This window comes from Macrosteles quadrilineatus, unplaced genomic scaffold (genome assembly GCF_028750875.1).
Source record: "Macrosteles quadrilineatus isolate MER2022 unplaced genomic scaffold, UCM_ALF_1.0 Scaffold_4__1_contigs__length_99947679, whole genome shotgun sequence".
NCBI lineage: Eukaryota > Metazoa > Arthropoda > Insecta > Hemiptera > Cicadellidae > Macrosteles > Macrosteles quadrilineatus.
In genome coordinates, this window is record NW_026542597.1 from 57,127,660 (window position 1) to 57,152,650 (window position 24,991).

At 34.6% G+C, this 24,991-nt stretch overlaps 1 protein-coding gene across 1 annotated transcript; it reads right to left on the reverse strand.

Annotated features, from left to right (window-relative positions):
- Window positions 1-2,269: 2,269 nt before the first annotated feature.
- Window positions 2,270-23,853, reverse strand: LOC128993210 (uncharacterized). Its single transcript, XM_054416974.1, has 12 exons — window positions 23,773-23,853; window positions 23,200-23,389; window positions 20,293-20,401; window positions 17,358-17,459; window positions 15,674-15,790; window positions 14,546-14,708; window positions 12,606-12,743; window positions 12,385-12,480; window positions 5,409-5,587; window positions 4,384-4,473; window positions 3,500-3,728; window positions 2,270-3,229 (listed from the first exon to the last, which is right to left on the reverse strand). Exons 1-12 carry the CDS (start codon window positions 23,813-23,815, stop codon window positions 3,036-3,038), a joined length of 1,650 nt encoding a protein of 549 aa, XP_054272949.1. The 5' UTR covers window positions 23,816-23,853; the 3' UTR covers window positions 2,270-3,035.
- Between the last annotated feature and the right edge of the window lie 1,138 nt (window positions 23,854-24,991).

Below are 24,991 nucleotides of genomic sequence, written 5' to 3' on the forward strand. Positions count from 1 at the left end.
TCTGGAAAAGACCAAAAATGACAATGTTTCAGATTATTTCCAAATTGATAAGATGCATTCATGAAACGCCCTTTTACACCATTGTCTCTAGCGTTACTGCATCAGAGCCATGTTGTTTGTATTTGTTATTGTTACAATTTAAGAACTAAGTTACTTGGGTAATTTAAAAACTGTAATTAAATAATCCATTTAGCCTAGGCGCACACAGGCGACTGAGTCTAGCAACAGTTGGTCAACCAAAGTGTTCACCATTGTTTTAAATTGGAGTGTGCACACCAAGGAAACATTCAAGGTACAGTCACGCAACTGTTGTTTCTGGGGCCCAATTTGCCAGGAGACAGCTCTGCGACTCAATTGTCATGGGAGTGTCGCTCAAGGATTGGTGTCCAATCCATTGAAACAAATCTAGACGGCAGATGCACACACATACAACTAGTGTCGCTCATCTCAGTTGGCTACTATCACTTGTTTTCACTCTCTTGGTTAATTGTTGTGTAAAGTTTGTTTGGAAAAAGTATATTTTTAAGTATGAGTGTGCATGTTGAGAAGGCATTGAAACCTATTCTGATGTTAATTTGATGAAGAAGTTGTGTGAGAAGGTATCCTTGGCAGTTACAAACGATTGGAACAATCTCATCCTTTTTTTCACGTACAAAACATCAATATGTACTATTGTTGTATCACTGAAATCCATTCTGTAATGTCCGATTTACGTCTTAAACAGTTTTCTGTGAGCACACTCCTGCACAACTGTCGCTAGACTTCAGAGACTTCGAGTGAGTTGCACAACAGTCCCCCTATTAATTGGGCAACTGTTGCTAGACTCAAAGTCGCCTATGTGCACCTGGCCTTAGCTGTCTGATCTTCGTTTCGAACAACTTTCTTTTACCTTTCACACTTATCGTTATAAATAAGGCTTGCCTACTCCTATTCAACCCATTGGGTTATGTAGTTAGTGTATATCTTGAGGTATGACTCAATGGGAAAATTAGAGCCATTTTAAGCCACCTTGATAGTGACAAAGATAAGTTTGTTTGAAACCTTTTACATGTTCAACTGTAAATAGAATTAGGATTTGGGAATAAAAAATGTAAAGAATTCTCATAGAGAAAAAGTCTCACCATAAACAAAATCTAACTATTAAAACTATAACCGTCAAATTATTTGCTGTAAAAATCTTATTTTATTAGTTGAAATAGAATTTTATATTTAAGACTAAAATATCTCCAGTAGGTAAATAAATGTATTTTTTATGTTAGAAAATAAAAAAATTTAGATCTTCCTTCAGAATATCCTCTTGGCAGTGGTCCTACTAGCCATTATCAACTAACTTCAGAATCAGAGCCTTAATCTAACCACTGGCTTCTTCACCAGGTAATGCCCGAGCCATAGTTATAGCTCAATGGTCGACTAAAAATATTGTACAACTATATACCTTGATAATTATAATTTAATTGGAAAAAACATTTTTAAAACAAAAATGCTGTTACTGATACCCATATTCTGGGTCTGGGGGTCAAAACACAATGTTTTGGTTGAAAATCAGACTTGACCATTCTGCAAGAGTTCTATTAATGGTAAGTGTGACAGCAGAACAGTGTAATTGAAATTTGATAACTTTGTAATGAAGCCTTTAAAATGTATGTAATTTCTAATCCAACTTTTGGTAAAATCATCTACAAGTAGTGCACTGTATTACAAAATAAATCTATTCTAAATTGCTAAAACTAATTATTAATTACCGAGTTTAAATATACATTCTTAGAATGTATAATAGTGACTATTGAAACATTTTTGTGAGTTTTGATTATAAAAATACTATCTACTCTCACTAAGGCGTTGTTACTCTATGGACAAAAGCTGCATGTTACAAACAACAGGATTCTTTCTGTTTTGATACTGAGCTCCGAAACTCGTTAGGTCAACTAAACCAAGCAAGTAACTAAGTTTATTTTGATAATTCTAACAATGGATAACAAAATACAACTAGTAGTAATGTACAAATGAAAATATACATACTAAACGTATTGGCACATATTATTAACATTATTTGAACTTACTAAATGACAACAATTTTAATTCATAACATTCTATTTGTACTAATACCTAAAAGTAATATCACTTAAAGCTTGGTGAAGTAATAGTAAGAACTTTTAAAGCTATCTAACTGAAAATGTTGATGATATTCAAATATAGCTCGTTGAATAAGTGGATTTACAATCAAGAAAGTGATTGTCATTAATCAAAGATATCGCACATTTACAAAACACCAATAAATCTTATATCGTAGTGAAGTCATAGAATTACTGTGTCTGGTATACTTACATAGACATTTTTTTAAATTTAAAATACAACAATTGATTGATTTATTTATTAGCTAATTAGTAATTATCTTTGTTGTTGTTGTCCAAGACTCTTGTGAAATCAGGTCTTTGGGCTGTGAAATTCAAAGGTAATCCATTGACAATAAATTGACAAAACATATCCAATTAAACCATCATAATTACTGATAAAAAGACAAGTAAAGGTTTTTTTGTTATATATTTTTTTTATAATCTTAGATACAACTATTGATTTAGGGATACTGAAGTAGATATCCCATCTATATGGAGGTAGGTTTTTTTAGTACAAATAAAGAACATCTAAAAGTGCATACTATACATTCTAAAATTATAACTACCACTTAGTTTCACTTACGTCATTAGTGGCATCAAAGATTCTGCAATAGGTTGTCCCTTCAATTTAGTCTGGTGTAAAATTTGATGTCTACAGAAATTGGTGATTTACGCTGCGGACTTGGTCGGTGGATCAATTTAAGTATGATATTATTTTAAATGGCTGCAACTCACATTGTGTCTAGTTCTGGGGGACTCTGGCTGATTGATTAGTCCCAATTACAAAATAGTGATGCCGGTTACAAGAATCTATGTGACTCAATTTTGATCAACTTTGTCTGAAAATCCTAAGATTTCTCTATGACTCCACTTGAGAACCATAACGAGGAACAATAAAGACAACAACTTGAGATTGAGGGTCTACATGAAAAGGGACTCTCTCTGCTTAATGCGTATGGAGTGTGAGTAGTGATGTTGAAGGTACTGATGTCTATGTGTGACGGGCTGTTTAGTGATGTTGGCCATCGCGCAACCCATCGCTAGCTCAACAGCTCGACACAAAGTTTGGAAACAGAACCACGGCCATGGCTGAATCTCGTGTGATTTTGCCAGTCCTGAAAAAATGCAGTGTTCGTTGAGACAAATGATGCTGTTGCAATACAAATCTGTTTTGAACAATGGTGATTGGGTATGAAAGTGAACAGAAACATTAAACATTTTACTGTCCAACCTAACAGGAAATAAGCCTACATAACGTTTTACGAACTGTTCATTTATCCAAAAATTGTAATAAAGATGTTTGGAATATAGATGGCTGACAATTATTCTGTGATAAAAGTTGTTTCAATATTGCTTTTTAAGTTTCCAAAACTTAATACATGTACCATATGGTCCATAGAGTTGGAAGAGGTTGAAGAGGCACAGTAGCAGCCCCATGATGGCGGTGGCGTACGTGACGTGCAGGACTGTCTTCACCTGTTTCTTACGAGACGCAGGAGTAGGATGGGCGGGTGTGGGGGCCAATCCAGAGTCACTGTGAGCCGCTGCCCGGTTCACGTAAGCAATGTGGTTCAAGATGGTGTGAAGCGTCAAGTCAGGCACTCCAGCATCCACCTGGCAAACACAATTATGACTTTAGAAAAGGCAATTAAATGGGAAAATATTATCCTTACTCTACTCCTTTAATCCATTAGACGTAAAGTTGGTTTTTTAACTTAACACCATCTTTTGTCTCCACTGCACTCCCTTCACCTTTTTTAGTCTTCTGGTGCTTCTGTAGCAACCAAGCATTCTATACGAACTAACCAAATTAGGGGCTTCCACTTTTGATTATGTATATGATAACCTGTTGTTGCGTTGTTCCCTTAACTCATTATATGTTAAAGAACTAAACTACGGGTATTTAAAATAACTAACAAATTTCAACTAAAAAAATTTACAAGAAGTATGATTTATACAGAACACTACACTAACATATTAAATTTTACTCTTGGGAAATTTGAAAATTGCTTAAACACAATGCTTCAAAAACAAATTTTAAGCATTAATCCAAAAGTCATATTTTTGACAATATTTGGTGGTTTGTTCTAGAAACCCATTGCAGTTACATGTTATTAAAATGAGACCTTATTGAAACATAAATCATGCTCATATCTAGTTATTATAAAATGAAATGAGTCGGTACCTTCATAAAAATAGTTTTATCACTTATATCACTTTGATATTAATAATGTCTAGAGATCAAATTTATTTTCTTAGTTCATCTTACCTCTCCCTGAGGTAGTAATGTAGTTTCAGCTGTAATCTGACTTTCAGATTCGTCTTCAGATGCCTTTTTCCTTTTGAAACTAATTTTTGACTGAAAAAACAGAGATAATTTAAATGCCACTATTAGTTATCATGGTTCCATTATTTAAGATGATATTTCCTGTCAAGGTTCTGGTTCAGAGTACAAAGCATCACTAAGATTGTATGGCTATCAATACAGTTTTATAAGTACTAGAGCTCGTCCAGTGGCATATACAATATGTACAGACTTCTCCTTTCAAGCCACGCTGTTAATAAAACATGTGATTGGAATTCTTCCATTTATTTTGATTTTCTATTTATATTTTGTTGCTATTGCACATCTACAGGAAAACACATTTCTAACAGTATGCGTATATTTTCCCTGTGATGCAAATGAGCTGAGAAAAAAGGTTTTAATAGTTATTTGTGCAACTAGTGAGAAAAGTGAGCAATTGACTCACTCGAGAGAAATCCTTACTCACGAGCCGTAGGCGAGTGAGGAATGGTTTCTCAAGTGAGGCAATTGTACTTTGAACTCGAGTTGCACATTATACTTTTCCTACAGTTACCATAAAACAAATAAATTTGTGAAGAAACATAACCTAATTTTACACAGAAGTGAACTTTTAATATAACATTTAATATGAAGTGACAAATACAACAGTACAACAGCTGACCAGCTGATTTACAGCCAGTGCTGCCAACGTATTTCGCGCGCATACGACGTTGCCTGCATGTTACGCGCTCACTATTTCGTGCCTTCACGTTGCAAATCTGGAGTGAGACAAAGTAATTAGAGTGAGACAATGTTAACATTGTCTCACTGATGAGCGAATTTGCCACTTTGCTTTCTCAAATCAGTGAGAGAACATGTACATTGTTAGGTAACTGTAGGAAAAGAAACATGCTTGGCTATTAATATATAGCTTTGTTTTTTTTTTGTTTGAAGAATCTATATAAATTGAAGAAAAAGACAAATTCAAGTTGGAACCGTAACACACTGACCTTGCTGAGAACTTCAGCAGCGACACTGTCGTCTGCTCTCCAGCTGAGGTTCTTCTTCAGCTTGACCACTTCAGGAGTCACTCCCTCTGCCTCCAGTGACTGGCTCTTGGCCATCTTGAGCACACTGTTCTGCCGACTAGTGCCTGGACTACTGTCTGGCAGCCGTGAGTATATTGATTCTGAAACATACAGCAAGTGGCGCCTGCAGGAGGGAACCAGTATCTTGTTCAGGAAAAGACCTGCTCTGTTAAAACGGCAATCTAAAAATATTTAAAACTTAATTCAGGCTGTCTGGAACTAGACATGAAAAACGAGCTTCAAAATTTACAATGGGATGAGACGTCTACTTGTGTTGGTTAGTCTATGATAAAACTTAATTCAGGCTGTTTGGAATTAGGAATTCACATCCAGACATTTACAATACAGGATTTTTCTTATGATAGCAGGCTCACCTGAAAGGGAAAGAGTTCCTGTGCCAGTTTTGGCTCTTTTCCATTCAGGTAAGCCTTCCGGCCTCACAAAAAATCCTAAAGACCGATGACTCGTGCTCTATGTTACATACTTAACATTTACAATTGATTTATTATACTCCTTACAAATTGTAAGCCCCCTTCCCCTACTCACTGTGAACACCCATGTGATGTGATAGCTGTAATATGCTCTATATTCATGCTGTGATTTGAGCCTTTGCACATTTCTAGTAGATTTGTTTAAGTATATTATATAACTAGCAGAGTACCCGTCCTTCGTACGGGGTTGGCATATAGGAATAAAATGATTATTGCAGTTATACTCAAGCTTTTCATTTGCAATGAGGGAGGACACAGTTTGATAAAATTTACCTCTTTAAATTTACAGTATTTTATAGTATTACACATCTACCATAGCCATAATGTTCTACCACTTCACCTAAAAATAGAGAAAAATTTAAATTATCGAAAATTTGCAAAATATCACAAATTATTCATGAAATTAAAAACATAAACATAACTATAAACAATCCTACTTTGACAGTTAGTTCTCTTGCGTATCGCAGTTTTTTGTTGCTGTGCATTTCAAATTAGCTGTTTTTATAAATGCAAAAAAATATAGTGCTGCACCCTGTTTGTAAATCTTGTCACTTTTTAATGCTTTTGCATATCATAGAACCAACTTTTTAAGTTGAAACAGCTGACTAAATTCTTTAATTCCCTTTAAATATGAATACTCATAAGGTTAACATGGGGAATTACAGAGCCACTGTGGCGGAGCCCGAAAGGATTTCTGAGATAAGAATATGCCTATATGTTAATCGGGAATGTAAGCTATCATCATGCCAAATTTCAGCCCAATCCGTCCAGTGGTTTATGCGTGATTGAACTTCAAACACACAAACAAACAAACAAACAAACACACAAACTTTCACATTTATAATATTAGTAAGATTATAGTGTAATATATTGGAATCAGCTGATAATTTGGTTTTATGTTTATTATGAACATGTAAACAAATAATGTTATGTTTTGTTCTATGATTAAATGAGTTTAACTTAGTTCTTTATTTTATTTCACTGGCGACGATGAATAAAAAACGAACCCAAAGATGTGAAGATATTGGTTGGAACAATAAAGAAGAGGTGCGAAAGAGAATGGAAAAGTTTTCAATAGAACCCTATGATGAAAAATTGAACTGGGAGGATTATGAAGCTCACTTCCAATTGATGTGCAAGGTAAAGGGATTGGGTGATGACAGTAATGAAACTGAGGAGGCAAGAAGGGATCTTCTTCTAGCATATGTTGGACCTGTACCCCTCAAAAAGGTATCTAACTTCGTTTTACCTAGGCAAATTTATGACATACCAATGACTGAACTGATTGATACATTTCGGTGTGTTTATAAACCTAGTAAAACAATCTTTGCAGCGAGACTAGACTTTGAAAAATGTGTGAGAGGAAATGATGAGAGTTTTTCAAATTTCGTCTTGCGTTTAAAAGAGTTAGCCTCCTACTGTAAATACGACAGGTATTTTGAGGAAAGAGTAAGGGATAGATTTGCTGGTGGCGTTAACTTTCCACAGTTTGAAGTTGAAATCAGGCAAAGGTGGCCAGAAGGCATAAATAAAGATGGTTCACGTTTAACTTTAAATGAGTTGGTAGATTTAGCTGAAGCGATGGATAGAGCTAAGCGGGAAATGAATATTTTAGAAGAAGCTATGCCTGTAATTAACAAGGTACATAACTATGATAAGAAAAATAGATCTTTGGCAAAAGAAACATACAGCCATTCTACAGAAGATTGTAATCAGTGTGGACTAGTACACAGTGAAGAATTTTGTCCAGCTCAAAAGTCTAAGTGTTTTTCATGTGGAAAGCAAGGTCATTTCTCACGACAATGTGGAACCAAAAAGACAAAACAATGTCACTTCTGTGGAAAGATGGGTCATTTTCCGCGACATTGTCGTTCAAAAAAGGCCTATTTGAACCAAATCAACGACACAGACATAAAATCTGAGGAAGAAGAGGTACAGTTAGGAATTTCTGAACTTAAACCTAATAGGAAGATCCCAAGAGCACAAATTAATGTTACCCTAAATGAAGTACCAACAACCATGGAGTTTGATTCAGGAGCTAGAGCATCAATGATTGATGCACCCCTGTGGAAACAAATTGGATCACCAAATTTGAGGGCATGTAAAACAAAATTTGTCGCTTATGGAAACAATACCCTGGATGTTTTAGGAGAGTGTGAAGTTAATGTTAAAGTTGATGGACAGATTAGGAAACTTAAGGCGGCTGTGGTAAATGGAAACGAATCTCCTTTGTTTGGATTACCATGGATGCTTGCCTTCAACATGAAATTACCACCTAGTGTTACGATTCGTAAGTTGGATAACACCAATAAAGATGAAAATGCTTCTACAGTAACCGAAGAGGAAATTAACCAAGTTATTTCAGAGTTTAGTGACGTATTTAAGAAAGAATTGGGAACAATTAAAGGCTATCAGGCGAAGATACATGTTAAGAGTGACTCAGAGCCTAGGTGTTTTCCTGCTCGCAGAGTGCCTTTTCCACTAAGAAGTAGAGTTGAGCAAGAACTAAACAGACTGGTAAGTGATGGTGTTATAGAAAAGGTAGATCCTTCCAAAACTCCTATCGAATGGGCAACACCAACAGTAAATGTTGAGAAGGAAAATGGCACAATTAGAATATGTGGAGATTTTCGGGTAACCTTAAACCCAAACATCGTTACCCATACAACACTTTTGCCAACTTTTGAGGAACTGACGAATAAAGTATCTCGAGGGAAGCAGTATTCAGTTGTCGACTTGAGAGATGCATATCTCCAAATGGAAGTATCGGAGGAAGACAGAAAATATCTGGTAATATCCACGCACGTTGGATACTATAGATACAAGAGACTACCATTTGGTATAACCTCCAGCCCAGGTATCTTTCAGGAATACATGGAGAAGCTCCTTGAAGGCATACCACAAGTGGGGGTACTTCTAGATGATGTAATCATTACGGGCCGAAACAAAGAAGAACACCTCATGAACTTAAAGGAAGTATTAAAACGAATGAGTGACGCAGGGCTAAAAGCGAAGAAAGAAAAATGTAGATTCATGCAGAATTCAGTCACCTATCTTGGACACATTATCGATGAATCCATCCAACAAAAGAGAAGATTGAAGCAATACAAAAGGCACCTAAACCTACAAATGTCAAACAGCTTAGGTCTTTTTTAGGATCCATAAACTATTATGAAAGGTTTATCCCTAGGTTGCATGCGCTGTGCTCAAGGTTACATCGACTTACCAGCAACAGATCGAAATGGATCTGGACAGAGAAAGAAGATGAAGTATTTACAAAGGTCAAAATGATTCTTTCGGAAGAAGACACAGTTGTTCCATATGATGAATCCAAACCTCTAGTGTTGGTGTGTGATGCGTCAGAAGACGGTCTTGGGAGTGTCCTAATGCACAAGTGTGAAGATGGTCTGGAAAAACCAATCGCGTATGCTAGCAGAACTCTTTCAGATGCTGAGAAAAGATACTCGAATATTGATCGAGAAGCACTTGCAATTTTATTTGCTGTAAGAAAGTTTCACCAATATGTATATGGACGAAGCTTCACACTTGTCACCAATCATAAACCCCTTCAAAGAATATTTGGAGAAAACCGGAATCTTCCAAAGGTAATGAACAATAGGTTGGTGAGATGGGCCCTAGAACTTAATCAGTACAATTTTCAAATCAAGTACAGGAAAGGAGATGAAAACGTTTGTGCTGATGCACTATCCCGTCTTCCCATCAGAATCAGAGAAGAAGCTACCGATGTAAGGGACATAAAGTTTTTAAACATGGATAAAGTTGAGACATTGGTGTCCTATAAGGAACTCAAACATAACAGCAGTTTGGACAAGGAGATAAAATTAGTACAAAGTTATGTGCTAAATGCATGGCCAGAGAAGGTACCAGATAACATTAAAACATTTAAACAAAGGAAAGAAGAATTATCAGTTGAAGATGGTGTTTTGATGTGGTTTGGTAGAGTTGTTGTGCCAACAAATATGAGAAAGAAAATCTTGAGAATTTTGCACTGTGGCCATCCTGGAATTTCAGCTATGAGATCAATTACCAGATACTATGTATGGTGGCCTGACATTGACAAAGACGTTGAAATGCATGTTAAGACTTGTGAAGCATGTCAAGAAAACAGAGGAAACATTGAAGAAGTCCCGGTCTATCCATGGAACATTCCTGAAAAAGTGTGGGAAAGAGTTCATTTGGATTTAGCTGGACCAGTTGATGGAGTAATGTGGTTAGTAGGGATTGACGCGCTATCTAAGTGGGCAGAAGTTGAATGTTTAAGAACAACGACTTCAACTGCCATAATTCAAAGATTAAGATCGTGGATGAGCAGGTATGGGATACCATCACAAGTAGTAACTGACAACGGGCCACAGTTTGTCTCTACTGAAATGGAAGCATTTTTCAAGAGACATTCAATTCGACATATAAGAACTACTCCTTATCATCCTAGAAGTAATGGCTTAGTTGAACGTCTAATAGGGACTTTGAAAAGGCGTTACAGAACAACAAAACAAGAAATTAATGATTCTTCATTGGCATTGCAAAATGTGTTGTTCAGTTACAGAAATGCCCCACAAAAAACAACAGGACGAGCCCCTGCAGAGTTGTTTCTTGGTCGAAGAATGCCAACTATGTTGGACAACATGAAACCAAACCTTAGACAACAATTAGATCTGAAAATTTTGAAGGAACAACAAAATCCAACTCAAAAGAAAACCTTAAGAGCATTCAGTGAAGGGGAAGAAGTATGGATTAAAAAAGAGAATAACCCTGGTTGGATAGCAGGAACCATAGTCAAACGCAATGGCTTATACTCGTATGAAGTCATGTGTGGTGGAGTGATAAAAAGAAAACATTCGGATCAACTGCGAAGAAGAGAAGGTGCGGTAGACGATGAGGAGGGAAAAGTGTAATATATTGGAATCAGCTGATAATTTGGTTTTATGTTTATTATGAACATGTAAACAAATAATGTTATGTTTTGTTCTATGATTAAATGAGTTTAACTTAGTTCTTTATTTTATTTCATATAGTAAGATAAAACCATAGATAAAACATACTCCCTTAGTAGATTTCTCATCCTAATGGAACAGCTGAAGACAATTTTATTGTTAGTTCTGTACGGTTTATGTAGAGGTCGTGTTTTGTTTACAATTTTGTTTCCCGTTAATACAGTCATTTAAAACCTCGTTTAACCAAATAATACGATCTAATCATAAACAATAAATTGTCCCCTAGTTATTTAACCAAACATTAAAGCACAAATCAAGAAATTAACCCTAAAATAATAGAAACAAAATTTCGTCGACACTAGAGCCCAGTGTGGCGTACATGAACTAGACATGAAAAACGAGCTTCAAAATTTACAATGGGATGAGACGTCTACTTGTGTTGGTTAGTCTATGATAAAACTTAATTCAGGCTGTTTGGAATTAGGAATTCACATCCAGACATTTACAATACAGGATTTTGCTTAGAATAGCAGGCTCACCTGAAAGGGAAAGAGTTCATGTGTCAGTTTTGGCTCTTTTCCATTCAGGTAAGCCTTCCAGCCTCACAAAAAATCCTAAAGACCTATTACCCGTGCTCTATGTTACATCCTTAACATTTACAATTGATTTATTTTTACTCCTTACAAATTGTAAGCCCCCTTCCCCTACTCACTGTGAACACCCATGTGATGTGATAGCTGTAATATGCTCTATATTCATGCTGTGATTTGAACTCTTTACCTTTGCACATTTTTAGTGGATTTGGTTAAGAGGGTTCCCTACCCCCATTGAAAAACGTCAGAAAACCGCTTCGCGCGGTATCATATAGCGATTCTAGTTTTAACATTAAAATTGTGAACCAAACACCATTTTGTACATGAAGAGTGGTTCTACTAAGTTTGCTTTTTAAAAAATGTCTATGCTTTCGCAATCAAGGGCAACGACTTGTCAAAGCTAGTGAACTTTAACTGTAAAGTTCACTAACTTTGACAAGTCGTTGCCCTTGATTGCGTAAGCATAGACATTTTTTAAAAAGCAAACTTAGTAGAACCACTCTTTATGTACAAAATGGTGTTTGGTTCACAATTTAAATGTCAAAACTAGAATCGCTATATGATACCGCACAAAGCGGTTTTCTGACGTTTTTCGGCGGGGGTAGGGAACCCTCTTAAGCATATTATATAATATAGCTTATATTCATGCAATTATCAAAAGTAAATTTACCTTCTGCTCTTTTCTTTGCATTAATATTGTTTTATTCATGTTTTTCTTATAGTAGGTATATGTATTTGTGATGCTCTTTTTTTAGAATCAAAATCTTTGAGTATTATTTGTGTTAAATTAGAAGTGAACTCAGAAAACAATAAGAGCACAATGGCACAAAAGCACATAAAGGAATGTTTGAAAACTCACTTGTGGTATTTGTACTCTCATCCATACTGGATGTGGAAGGCTTTGACAATGAGCGTGGGGACAGAGGTGGCTTTGGTTGAGGTGGTAAAGGTCCATCTGGAATATACAAATGAGAATTTACTTTTACAAACATAATAGGGTTAGAACAGATTCAATCATTCATTATTTGTGTTTATGACTATAGAGTGTGGTAAGTCATGTAAATGAACCAAAAGCGGTACCTAGGTTTGGGGCAAGAGTGGATGTCTTGTTTCCACCAAGAAGATTCATCTTGGGCGCCAGTAGAGTTGGGACAAGCGCCGCAGCCACAGATGTAGCCAGGTTATTGTACGGCGCCAGCATGGCGAGCTGCATGATTCCTGCAGAAACATAAAGTACCAAGAATGTTTAAAAATGCGTTCACTATGAATAACGCAACCAATAAAGTATAGTAAGAAAATTATTCAGTTCAATATATCAGAGTTATTGAGTTTGTAACTTTTACCTTCTAGTAAGAATATGGAGACAGTATCGTTTTCGTCAACATTTTTGAGTTTGAGTTTTTAGTAGGAACTAGCAGTTACCCGGCGCGCGTTGCTGCGCTAACAAAATACATCTGTCTGTGTGAAAAGCATGTTTTTTCTACATTTAAACCAACGATAGTCAGGGATTGCCCTAGTGCTTTATAATGGTGATTGCGAAAGCAAGACACTCAGGAAATTGTAGTTGCTTAAATTCAGAGGGTAATTCGAATGAAATCATCAGTATTCTTATGATTAAGACTATTTCTCCCTTAAACCTACCACTGATAATTTTTGCTTCAATCAATTTTGACGTCATTTTTTTAATCGTTAGTCTGGTAACGTTGTACAGCTTAAGTGGATTTAAGTTTCACATTAGTATTATTGGAGTTCCTTCTTTTAATGACAGTAATGTGGTGGGTTGATGACAAACTGAGAGGCATTTGAATACCCGAGATAGCACGCACGATTATTAGTCACTTAATAATTTATGTTAGATTGTGTGGGTAGAACGAAAAAATACTAAGGCATTGTTATCCCTTTTATTGTTTATAATACTTTGATAAAGGTTTTTATGTTTTAGCGAATTTCCCATATAGGGAATATATATATGAATTTGAACGGATGGTGTTTTTGGCCTCTAGGGACCTCAAAATGAAAAATAAAATCGGTCCCGGGTCCAAGTCTTACCATGAGTACTACAGTAATAGCTTATTCCCTATATTTAATATTTAACACTGGAGAATTTAAACATTTTTGAGTGCACAGGTCGACAGTGTGCTGCGATTGGGGTTTAATACATTTGGACTCTTTGAAAAGTAAAATAGTTTTCTGTGCTGCACTCTGTAGAAACACTGTGGCACTATTTCAAATCATGACTAATGCTAATACAGAATGTTGTGATTATTCAAACCTATAAAACAGTTGGTAGAACAGTTGGTGAAAGTAAACATCTGTTTTTAAATTATATTTATTTGTAAACATTGTAGATCAAAAAGTCTGACATTGGCCCACTTAAAACCCCCTGGGGCAGAGCCCTTTTGACGGATCTGCACCAAACTTTACTCAAGCCATCCTTGAAAGATGCTTAATAATGCCTGAAAGTTTCAATACAATCTGTCGAGTGGTTTCGGAGTCCATAACATATATACACACATACGTACATAGTTCCTCTTTTATAGATATAGATATCCGTTTTGGATTCTCCTGAAACCAAAAAGAGGTTTTCGAAGTGATGTATGTGCGTGTGTGCATATGTGTGTAAGTTTATAGAGCTACAGACTACACCTGAATTCAAATTCTTTTGAAATTTGGCTTTTTAATGGTGTTTTTTTTTCCTTAAACCCAATAAAATATCCAAAAATGGAAATACAATAAAACAGCTTAGACGATTTTTATTAAAATGTAGTATGTTGTAGCACTTTGAACTCTTAACAAAATGGTACTAACCCCACTACTGTAAAATTTTCGATTCAAAAGATGTTGTAACTTTAGTGATTTTCACCATAAAATCCCATAAGATAACGGGAAAAATATTATTTCCCAAAAAAATACCCTCAGGAAAGTAAGATAAGAAAGCCGGACAGAAGCAGGGTTGGACCAACGCTTCTTGGTGTTGGGACGGCTTAGGCAAAACATTTACAGCGTTGAACATGCCTGACCTTTGTACTGGCTGGCCGTATGATCTCGCTGCATCAGCAGTATGCCTGACATATTCCTAAGCAGCGCCATCACCCGGTAGCCAGCGTAGAGGAAGGTGCAGCACAGGAACACTCCCCACACCAGGAATGTAGTCTCTAACACCACTCTCATCACCTGTACAAACTGGCCAAAGAATTTTAACAGTATATGGAGTTAAAGGACACTTTTGGAGAAAAGAGCACTTGGCTCATAGGTAGATGGAATGGATGAACAGCAACTATAGCACGAAAAGAGTTCACTTCTTCCTTTTGAAATTAATTGTGATGCTAGCTTATTGTTGTTTTAATAAGACTAATAAGTCTCTATTAGAAACTGCTATATGATTCAAATTTTACTGAGAGAACAAGTTAACTTAGTTGCAGATGACTATATCAGATTCCCTATTGATTTGATCATTGATCTTATTGACTATTGATTTGATGGGATCAGCCCTGTCTTTACTTCTATGGGTACACTATATAAATTTATATATAAAATGTAAATTGATGTTACGTTTATTTATAGTGTATAGCCCCATACCTTCCATGTGGTTTTAATTTCTTCTACTTCTAACTGTCAGTTTTCACCACTGTTGATTATAGTTACACTTTCCTAATTGAATGGTATTACAATTAGAAAACCGAGGGTAGGTCAATGCTATGGTGGATGGAAAAAACATACGTCTGATATTCCCGTCATACTGGAAGGCCATGGTGGAAGGAAAAAATAAGTGCGCTATCCCATCATATGCTGACGTCACCCAGATTGCAAACACCATTTCACCAATTAGAAAAATTATAAAAACAATAATAATAAAAAAATTATGGCAGAGTTACAATCAGGTGATTTTCTATTTGCAATCTGGGTGATGTCAGCCTATGACGGGAGTATCACACCTATGTTTTTTCCTTCCACCATGGGTCAATGTAGGAATAATAGAGATCGATGGTCAATGTATAGCGATTCGTTAGTTTTTTAGCCAACCTAATTCTAATCAAAAACAAATTGTTGAGCTTATCATCTGTTAATATACAGATGATACCAATAATACAGATGGATTATCAACCACAATAGTTTAGAGTAGGTCTACAGTAAATCATAATTCTTACATGGAAGCTGTGGTAGATGGCGAGAATAACATCAAAACCCACAACACATGTGAAATGAGCTGTGATCACTAGGGACAAGCAGGACTTGTTCCGCATCTTCTCTGGACCCAGCTTGAGCTGAAAAATGTTTATCATCATAGTCACTATTGGTTCAACTCAATGAAATCATTAGTCTGTACCTAAATAACTAGAACTAGAATTGAATATTACTATGGAAAAAGCAACAAATTGGTCATTGTCTGAAGGAAAGATATCAAATCAAAATCATGTTTACGAGGACATGATTTTGACAGATTTTCCTCGTATTTCAGGAAATTATGATACAAAGTTACAACTTTTTGTCACTAACATTTCAGGAAATATATTATATGCTTAAAAGTTTATGCAATTTTTCTAACGGTTTTGTGAAATAGGTAGTTGCTTAATAGTGGTACCAAATTTAAAATAAAAATCTTTCTTGTACTTTCAAAAAGTCCTTATTCACTTTATAACAAATCAAATAAAGCTTTGATTTGGTAACTTAACTCATTGAAGCTACTTGGCAAGCAATTAAATTATAGTTATTATTATCAGTAGCATTATCATAAGTAGCATTAACTGGAACATTATTTAGTTAAGTTTGTATAAAACTCTCAATGAAAATAACTTGTTACGGTAATCATAACAGAGAGGTATGACTTGTTGCTTGTCCGATCCAGTCTTAAGTTGTAAGCCATCAGTCTCTGTCGGATAATAAATCGTCTCGGCTCTTGGTTGGATTAGCTTCATCCCTTGTTGCTCCAGTCTCTTCTTTGACAAGATAATACATTATCGTGTCTCTTTTTTTAAGCAGCAATGAATTAATCAGTAGCAATTGATGAGTACCTCAATTAATTTTTACACTTTTAAATGTTAAAGTTTGTTTGGTAGGTACATCACTAAAAAAAACGTTGAAGGCAATTCAATTCCTCTTTGGGACCAATCTTTTTTGTAAGAAGACAAAACTAATATAGTTTTCTTGTATATGGCTTTACATTTTTTTTTTTTTTTGCTTTTAGCGAATTTTCCATAAATATTGAATGAGCAATTACCGTAGCTCTCATGGTAAAACCTAGACCGGAGACCAATTTACTTTTTTGTTTTAATGCTCTCAGAGGCGGAAAACACAATCCGTTCAAATTCATATGTACATGTGTTTTGTTAGCACGATAACTGGAGTAAATGTATCCGATTTTGATGAAAGTTTGTACAAACCCGAAAGCCGACATTTAATCGAGTTCATGAACTACCCTGATTGGGCCATGGGAACAGGGTTTTATGGGTTAAAAGACTGTTTTGGTTTTTCCTATTTTGACCTGCAAACATGAAACTTAGCAATTTATTTCCTAAAATTTATACAAATTTTTTTTAAACAAATCTTATTACCGGGACCATCCCCGTAGCACCAAACATAAGTAGGTACACATTAAAATGTATTTTATTTAAATAGGAAAAAATAAATATTCTAGGGAATATTTTTGTGAAAATCCAACCAGGTAAATGGAAATTTGCTAAGTCTGCAGGTTTACTGCAGCAGAGGTATTTTTAGTTTTTAAATGTTTAGATAAGTTTTCAATTTATTTCAAGATAATTTTGAGGAAGTTTATCTGTTTTATTTCTGGAACCTGTACAGTGTACTAGTACTGTATGTATAAAAGCAACCAACCTGTGTTAAATGCAGAAATGCCAACTGGACCAGTGTAAATGCAGACATGATGCTAGGAAAACCTATGTCCCAGATTACGGAGCCAAAGTACACAGGTAACGTCTGAAACATAATAAAAAAATCTATTTTATTGGCAAGACATGAATTGTATAACAAAAAGTAGGCAAAAAAATCCCAAAAAATTAAACTCTGGATTTTAAAAATTAAAATCTAGTCTGGACTTAAACTCCGCCGGGTTAGTGTCGTATGTTGTCGTAACTGATCAGTAAATGTTTCGTGTCTGTAAACGTGTTTAGTGTCGTGTGTAAATGTTTATTTATTTTTACGTGTTAAATATGACGCTCTTCATGTGAAGAAAGAAACCTCTTTCCTCACGGCGGTCCTTTTACCGCCTGAAGATGACTCCACATAGGAGTCAAAACTAGTTGCAACTGCAATTAAATGGATTGCTTGATAGCAGGTATTTAAACCTTTTTAATACCAAAAAAATTAATTTTATCTTGCTGTTTTTTTTGTTGCAAATATAGTAAATTACTTTAGTTGGTAATATGCCTATTGCATTGTAATGCCATCATTATTAGTAGTGACAACACACTATAATTAATTATTGCAACCTGGCAAATATAATTAATACACATGTCATGTGTTGCCAACCTAGCGGTTAGGGTCTCAGACTCCAGAGTAATAGTTATGTTGTCAATTTGTATAACAACCACAGCAATTTTAGTGAATTGGACCACTTGTCCTTCAAAGTGTTTGAGAATCCCCCAAAAATGTCTCTAAAAGTGCAAGTAATAAAACAGTTGTACAGGCATGGCTATACACTATAAATAAACGTAACATCAATTTACATTTTATGTATAAATTTATATAGTGTACCCATAGATGAATACAAAATTACAGGAGCTATTATTTACTTTATCCTTATGGTTATGGTTCAATAATCTATATAAATAAAATTACAGTTTTGTCTGTACATTGCTTAGAATCATGCTGTTTTTGGTTATTTTTACGTTTCATAGCCTAAGAAAGCCGTAACGAGTCTTATCTCAATTTCTGTCTGTATGTCTGCCTAGCTGTTTGTCCATTCTGTGGTTGCGTCTGTAACGCCAAAATGTCATTTTACGCGGCCTACTCCTAGAAAACTAGAGTACCGATCAAGGTTCTAATCATTTGTCTGTATTTACTGGATTGGCGGGAGTGTCTTTGGCTATAAAAACCTGGCCTCGCTTCTTTGAAAACAAAATAACGTGTTATCAAAAACCCAATTTTGTTCGATTTTTGTCAAATTTTCTCCTAATGTTTACTATTACATTTGATGAAATAACGATCAGCTGTTTGGATTAGTTCTCACTTCTGGCTGTCACTGATGATATGTTTACAGTAAAAGTTGTTTACAAATACCGCAACCATTTCCGATCAAGTTTTGTTAGCACATCCAAACCAAGTCAGATTAAAAACGTTGTGCCTTACAAAAAAGGTTTCCACTCATTGACGGCGCTTCAAGAACAGTTGTGGTAAGTGCAAAGTAAAAAATCACAACTGGGTGATCCTGGATGTTGCTGCGATCTTGGAAGATCTTTCTGATTTTGCTGTGATCGTAACAGAGGTTTAACTTACAGATGTAGCTAAACTCGCTTTTCCAATGTGTCACTTTTGGTTTTTACTACTTACATTTCGACAACGATATCGGTACTTTTCCTACTTAGGAAGTAAAACTACAAACGTCCAAAACCCCAGATTTGTGCGTTTTTTGTCACATTTCCTCCGAATGTTTGCTAGATATATGTACCAATTATCGTTTAGAGAGAGATTACGTAATCTTTTACATAAGAAACCTTTGTTTGGATAAAGGTGGTTTCTTCAAACTGTCATTAATATGTTAACATTGAAAGTTGCTTACAAATATTATTGGGAAATAACTTTGATTCTCGAAAACTTAAAAGACTTGTGTATTTATTTACTTATTTATATATTTACCAACGGATTTACACAAATTTTACAGTTTGATTAGGCCTAAAAACGATTATCATAACATTTGATGACACTATCAAAACCTTCAAATAATTATTTTGTTTGTAATTTGCTTTGGTTAAAGCGTAGAAAATCCCCTAATTCAATTCTGCTATTGTGTGTGTATGTCTGTTGGTAACGCATTAATGTCCTTATTTCTCAGTGTTTCTTGGAAAAGACAAGAGCACCTTTGTTATTGAAAATTTCAACCCGAATAAAGTGTGCATTAGTGAGGTTGAGGTAGTTTTTTTTAACTACTTTTAACCAGTGTGAAAAGTATCTTTCAATTACAGGTCTACCTTAGGGCTATAGATCTATAAAGCAATTCCTTTTATCATTAGATATAAAATATGGACTAACACGATCGGGTGACATTTAATTGCGAAGCATTCGTTTTGGCTTTGAAACTGTCAGATATTGTATTTGCGAAGCTGTACATGCTGTGCGATGCTGTATATGTATTCCTATACAGTAATAGTTTTGCCAGCATATCTGGAAAAATGCACATTAAATATGCAAACCAACTCCTGTTCTGAATATAGGGTTTCAACTTACTACAAGATTCCCGTACGTAGAACGGGCAAACAGCTAGTATATTCATAATAGAGATCGTTTTGAAAGTGATTCTATCTCCATTTGGTAAAAAGTTTACCATATTTTGGTCCAATAATTCAATGGTTCCATTCAAGGCAACTCTGTGTTGCCTTGTTCCAATCCAACGACCAAAAAAGCTACAATTGAATCATAGGTTGTCTCTAAAGAACTTCTAAGGGATGAAATCACTTTTAAAACGATAGAAGTTCCTTTAAGAGACAACCTAGGATTCCAATGTATAATTGCAGTTTAATTGGTCATTGGATTAAACTATTTATTCGACCATATGTCAACTTTTACAGATAAGTTTTGAAATAAGCTCATTTACCTCTTTTAGGTTGTATGGATCAATGAAGAGAGATCCTGCCCTAGAAGCTCCCAGGAGGCAAAGGAAAACGTTGATGGTAGACATAAATGGCCGGCTTGTGATTAGGGACCTGGAAAATCATTATTGAGAAACGTGTATCGACTGTTAACAATAAAATAACGATTTACAAAACTTTAATTTTTAATTATTGTAGGTGTTTAAGACAAAATCTTGATTATCAAAATGGTAGTTTGAGATGATCAACACAACATGTTTCATAGATATAGTTCCAGGTGACCGAGCTTTGCTCTGATTGAATATATATTATTAAAAGAATTTGTTAGATTTTTGTGTACTGCAAATCGACTCCTAAATATTTATTTTTATATGCATATTGGGTACCAATTTAAAGCTCTTATCCTCTAGATGTGTCTTTTGCAGGTTTGAATTATATCCCGTGAAAGCCCTTCGTCTTATAGGCTTTTAAAATTTCAGTGTTTGTGCTGAATCCTGTTGCAAATCATCTGAACTTTTTCCAATTTACATTTATTTGTTTACGTCAAAACAGGAAGGTCATGATACAATTTTGTTTACATCCACCCAAAAATGGGGTTATCGTTACAGTTGGTGATGTTTTAATGAATTCAAGTAAAATATTGTAATGCTATTTGTATGAAATGTGAAGAAGAAAAACTTACGTTATATATTGTTTTGATAGGATTTTGTGAAGTATGTTTTGGTGAATTCAAGTAAAATATTGCTATGTTAATAAATTAGCTCCAAAAATGTTTTCTTCTTGTACTTTTACAGTACAAATGAGCATCAGCTGTTACTATTATTTCTACACGATATGTATTGTCCCACCAACATTAGTCACATCCTATATATTAATAGGCAAGCATGTTTCTTTAAAACCTTTTTTCGTAGCTCGTGTGCATCACAGGGGAAACCTAAGCATACTGTTAGAAAGATATTTGCCTGTAGATGTGCAGAATACCTTTATAAATTTAAATAGGCTCAAAAATAAGGACAAAAATTAATATTTTTTTTACTAACATGAGCCCTATGGGTTGCCAGCTGGGGTGAGGAAATAACCACGAAATATGAACAGAAAATCAAAACAAACGGAAGAAATTCCAATCACTTGTTTATTTATAGAAGTCTGTACATTAGATTTTTTTGTTCGAGTTTTCGACCACTGGACGACCTCTAGTTAGTTTAAATGTAAAGAAGGAAAGGATTTAAGTTAGATTTTGTGTTTTCATAGTTGTTTCAATAATATTTTGAAAAACTATAATAACAAAGTTATGTTCAAGGTTTGCTTGAAAAAATTACAAGTCAGTGATAAGCTAATGATTATCACATAGATAATTTTCAATTTAACACAGAGCAATAATAGATTTTCTGTTTATTAAAAATTGATATATTCCAATTTAAACATTTTCCCCACTAACCGGCATAGTCATCTTTTAAAATAGAATGTGGGCTTGTTGTGTGGTTTGAACGTAGGTAATTTTTATATTAAGGAAAAGAGGAATTTACTTTTTTGTTTTAAGTACATTGTTTTATTTTTGCACAAAAGCAAATAATAAAAAGTCCCTTTAGTTCACATGTTTATGTTCTAGTAGCGTTCGACCTTGATCTCTAAGTTGTAACAAAAGGAATTGGCGTGATTGCAAACTATTGTGGTTGTTATTTTGTTGAAAGTGCTACAAATCTTTTACCATGCAAATCAGTTTTAAAATAAATTTTTAAAAATCAAATAAAAGTAAGATAAGTACTTGCTAACTCCTAGGAAATTAGTATGTTTTTACCTTTTACTGTCAATGGACATGCATTGAGGTTAATAGATATACAGTAGAATGAAAGGAAATAGCTACCCAGTACTACAGACTAATTTAGTGTAAATGCATGCAGTTTAGTTTTAAGTGTTATATGACAACTCATTTATACTGCCATAGACATAGGATAAAATTTAGATAAGTACAGATTGAAAATGATATAAGATATTTTAAATTACTGATGTCTTATTCACATTAGTTGGCAGGAAATTTTACAATCCGTTAGAATAACATAGGAATTGAAGGCTAAATGTACAGTATTTGGAATATTGTCCGTAACCTTAATCAAACAACAATGCTTCAAAATAAAAATAAAGTTTTTAAGCTATAATCTTACATTATGGATTTTTTAACTATTGTCAATCATTGAGATGGGGGCTGTATCACCTGAATTACAAATTTTCATATTTTAAGGTAAAATTTAAAAAAGAACAATTTTTAAAACTTTCAAAACTACGTAACTTTCCATTTATGCCAAATTTCATCAAAATATGATACAAATTAGGCAACTCGAGTTGTTGTGTCCATACACACACATAAGAACGTATATACCTACAGTACTAATACATACAAATACAAAAAAAAGTGTTTCTGGCCTCTGGGGATATCAAAATAAAAACAAGTAAATTGTTCCCGCTCTTATCATTCCATCTACTGCAATAGCCTCCCCCGAAGAGGAAATTCACTTAAGCTTTGGGCCTAAAAATCGTCCTTTGATATTGTTTAGAGGAAAACTGGACATTTAAAAAATCATATTTACTTTTGCAGAGACAGAGACTCTTCTTTTCAAATCTTAAACAAATTTGTTATAAACACTCAGATTGATATAAAGTTTTTTTTTAAGTTGGTGTTGGTGTTTTTGTTAGTAAAAAACGCGGATGTTGGTCTGGACTAGCTTCAACTCTCCTCTCTAGCAAATAAATGAATACGTAAAAAAGCAAAGAACAAAAATTAATTTTTCCAGCTTATTAAATTCAAATTATTCATATTTTTGCTTAACTATTGAACTAAAAACCCATACAAGCTAAGCAATTCGTCCAACTAATGTGCAAAAGACAACTTTTATTCAAAAAGGATTTAAACTTACCTAATATTAAGTATTGAGAAAAAGGCATAAAAGGCTAAGATAAAAAACGAGCATGCAAATCCGTATGCATGAAGAAGAAAGAACCATCTGAGTTGTAGACGCACTGCGTCCCAAGGGGGGGTCTCCTGGCCCCTGTAGAGACGGTGGTTGAGGAGGTCATACGGCAAAGCTCTGGTCACAGACTTGGTGACTGGAGAACAAAACATGTAGTTAACAAGCGTACGTAATCTTAATTTTTTATTCAGTTTTATCTCTAGAAACGAAATGACTAAGGTTACGTACCTCTACAGTTTCCAAAGTTGATGGTCAAAGACAGGAGCTAATATCGAAATACGGGATATAGGCCCTACTATGAATGGGTGAAAGAATGAAAAATGACAGCTAAAAGCATCTCTATAGCTTCTTTATATTTCAGTTTTCAATGAGCACTAAAATAATAAAATATAGAAAAGTTTAGTTTGTGTTTTCGTTTGGCCACTCTTTGCAAGTCTTTACGTTGTAGCCTGTGTAAGAATGGTATCTTGGATAATGAAACAATAGGTATATTAGAAGAGAACTTTAAAAAAAACTCACCATTTTCAAAACCTGCATCTCCCCAGTCCGTGACATTGTCCATCTTGATCTGTCACATCCTTCCCTGGCAACTAATCTGAAAACAATACATCTTTAGTCATAATTAGATATTTGTAACGAATACTTGAACTAACAATACTCATATGCTATTTCTCAACGTTGGTTGATTTAACAGCAGTAGTACGGATCCGAATACCATGGAGCATGGCAACAAGAACCACGACAAAGAAAAATAACAAAAAAAATTATTGCGTAAAATTAAATAAAAAAACAATTCATTTAGTTTGGAATACATAAAATTAAATACACTAGTACCAAGTTTTAAGCACCTAGAAATATTTTGTTTATTTTTTTTTTATTTACGTGTATAACTGAAGTTCTCAAATAAATCGTGTGGGTAATGGGCATCTTAGACGCAGCTATATAGGCAGTAGTAAAATGTAGCCGAGAGCGAAACTAAATCTTAGACATAGTGTACCAATCGTTTTTGCAATGTACAAGTACATAGTGCTTAAATATGTGATCGTGTACCCGATCAAGCATACTTAGACACCAAGTAATGGGCTAAGAGTATAACAAGAAACTATGCTCAATTAACAAATTTATTGGTCGCTGAGTGCACTACTTAGTGAACGTGTTTTAAAAATCAACTTAAATCGTTATTGTTTCATAAGGCAAAAGTTTTTCCCATTTATAAATTTTTCTTTTCACAAACATCAAGCGGCAAGTTTACTTTAGGATTAAAGTCTGTCAACAGTTTACAAAGTTTTACAGGCTATTTTTCCAAGTAAGAATCAAATTGTTTACCACCACTTGAGAAGGGATACCGTCAAGTTTCGCAAGTTTACTCCTAACTGATAACAAACTTTAGCTATTTCCCAAACCAAAGGCAAAGTTCACCTTTACCACTTTCCTCGAATGTCTACACTCTTCAAGCTTGAATTTTATAGCATCCTCTCTATACATAATGTGAAATTGTGATAACGGAATTGACACTTAACATTGCTTGTGAAACCAAAAACCCATAGGCTATCAATGGCTGTGGGTAGATGGGTTTTAACAGATATTATTTCAATAAAATAGTTGCTAATTTGTATTGGGCACTGGTGGTTTATGTTTCAAATATAAATACAGTATAAAAACGGTTCTTTCAAATTTCAAGGTTAATATTTTATCAAACCTAAATCTATATAAAAGTGTTATAAAGTGTATAGAAAAA

Excerpts from the sequence above, each read along its gene's own strand:
- LOC128993210 (XM_054416974.1), bottom strand. The coding sequence starts at position 23,815 with ATGGACAATGTCACGGACTGGGGAGATGCAGGTTTTGAAAATG. Across the intron at positions 15,791-17,357 it reads CATTTCTGCATTTAACACAG|CTCAAGCTGGGTCCAGAGAA; the intron begins GTTGGTTGCTTT and ends AACATTTTTCAG. Across the intron at positions 5,588-12,384 it reads TGAGAGTACAAATACCACAA|AATCAATATACTCACGGCTG; the intron begins GTGAGTTTTCAA and ends TGTATGTTTCAG.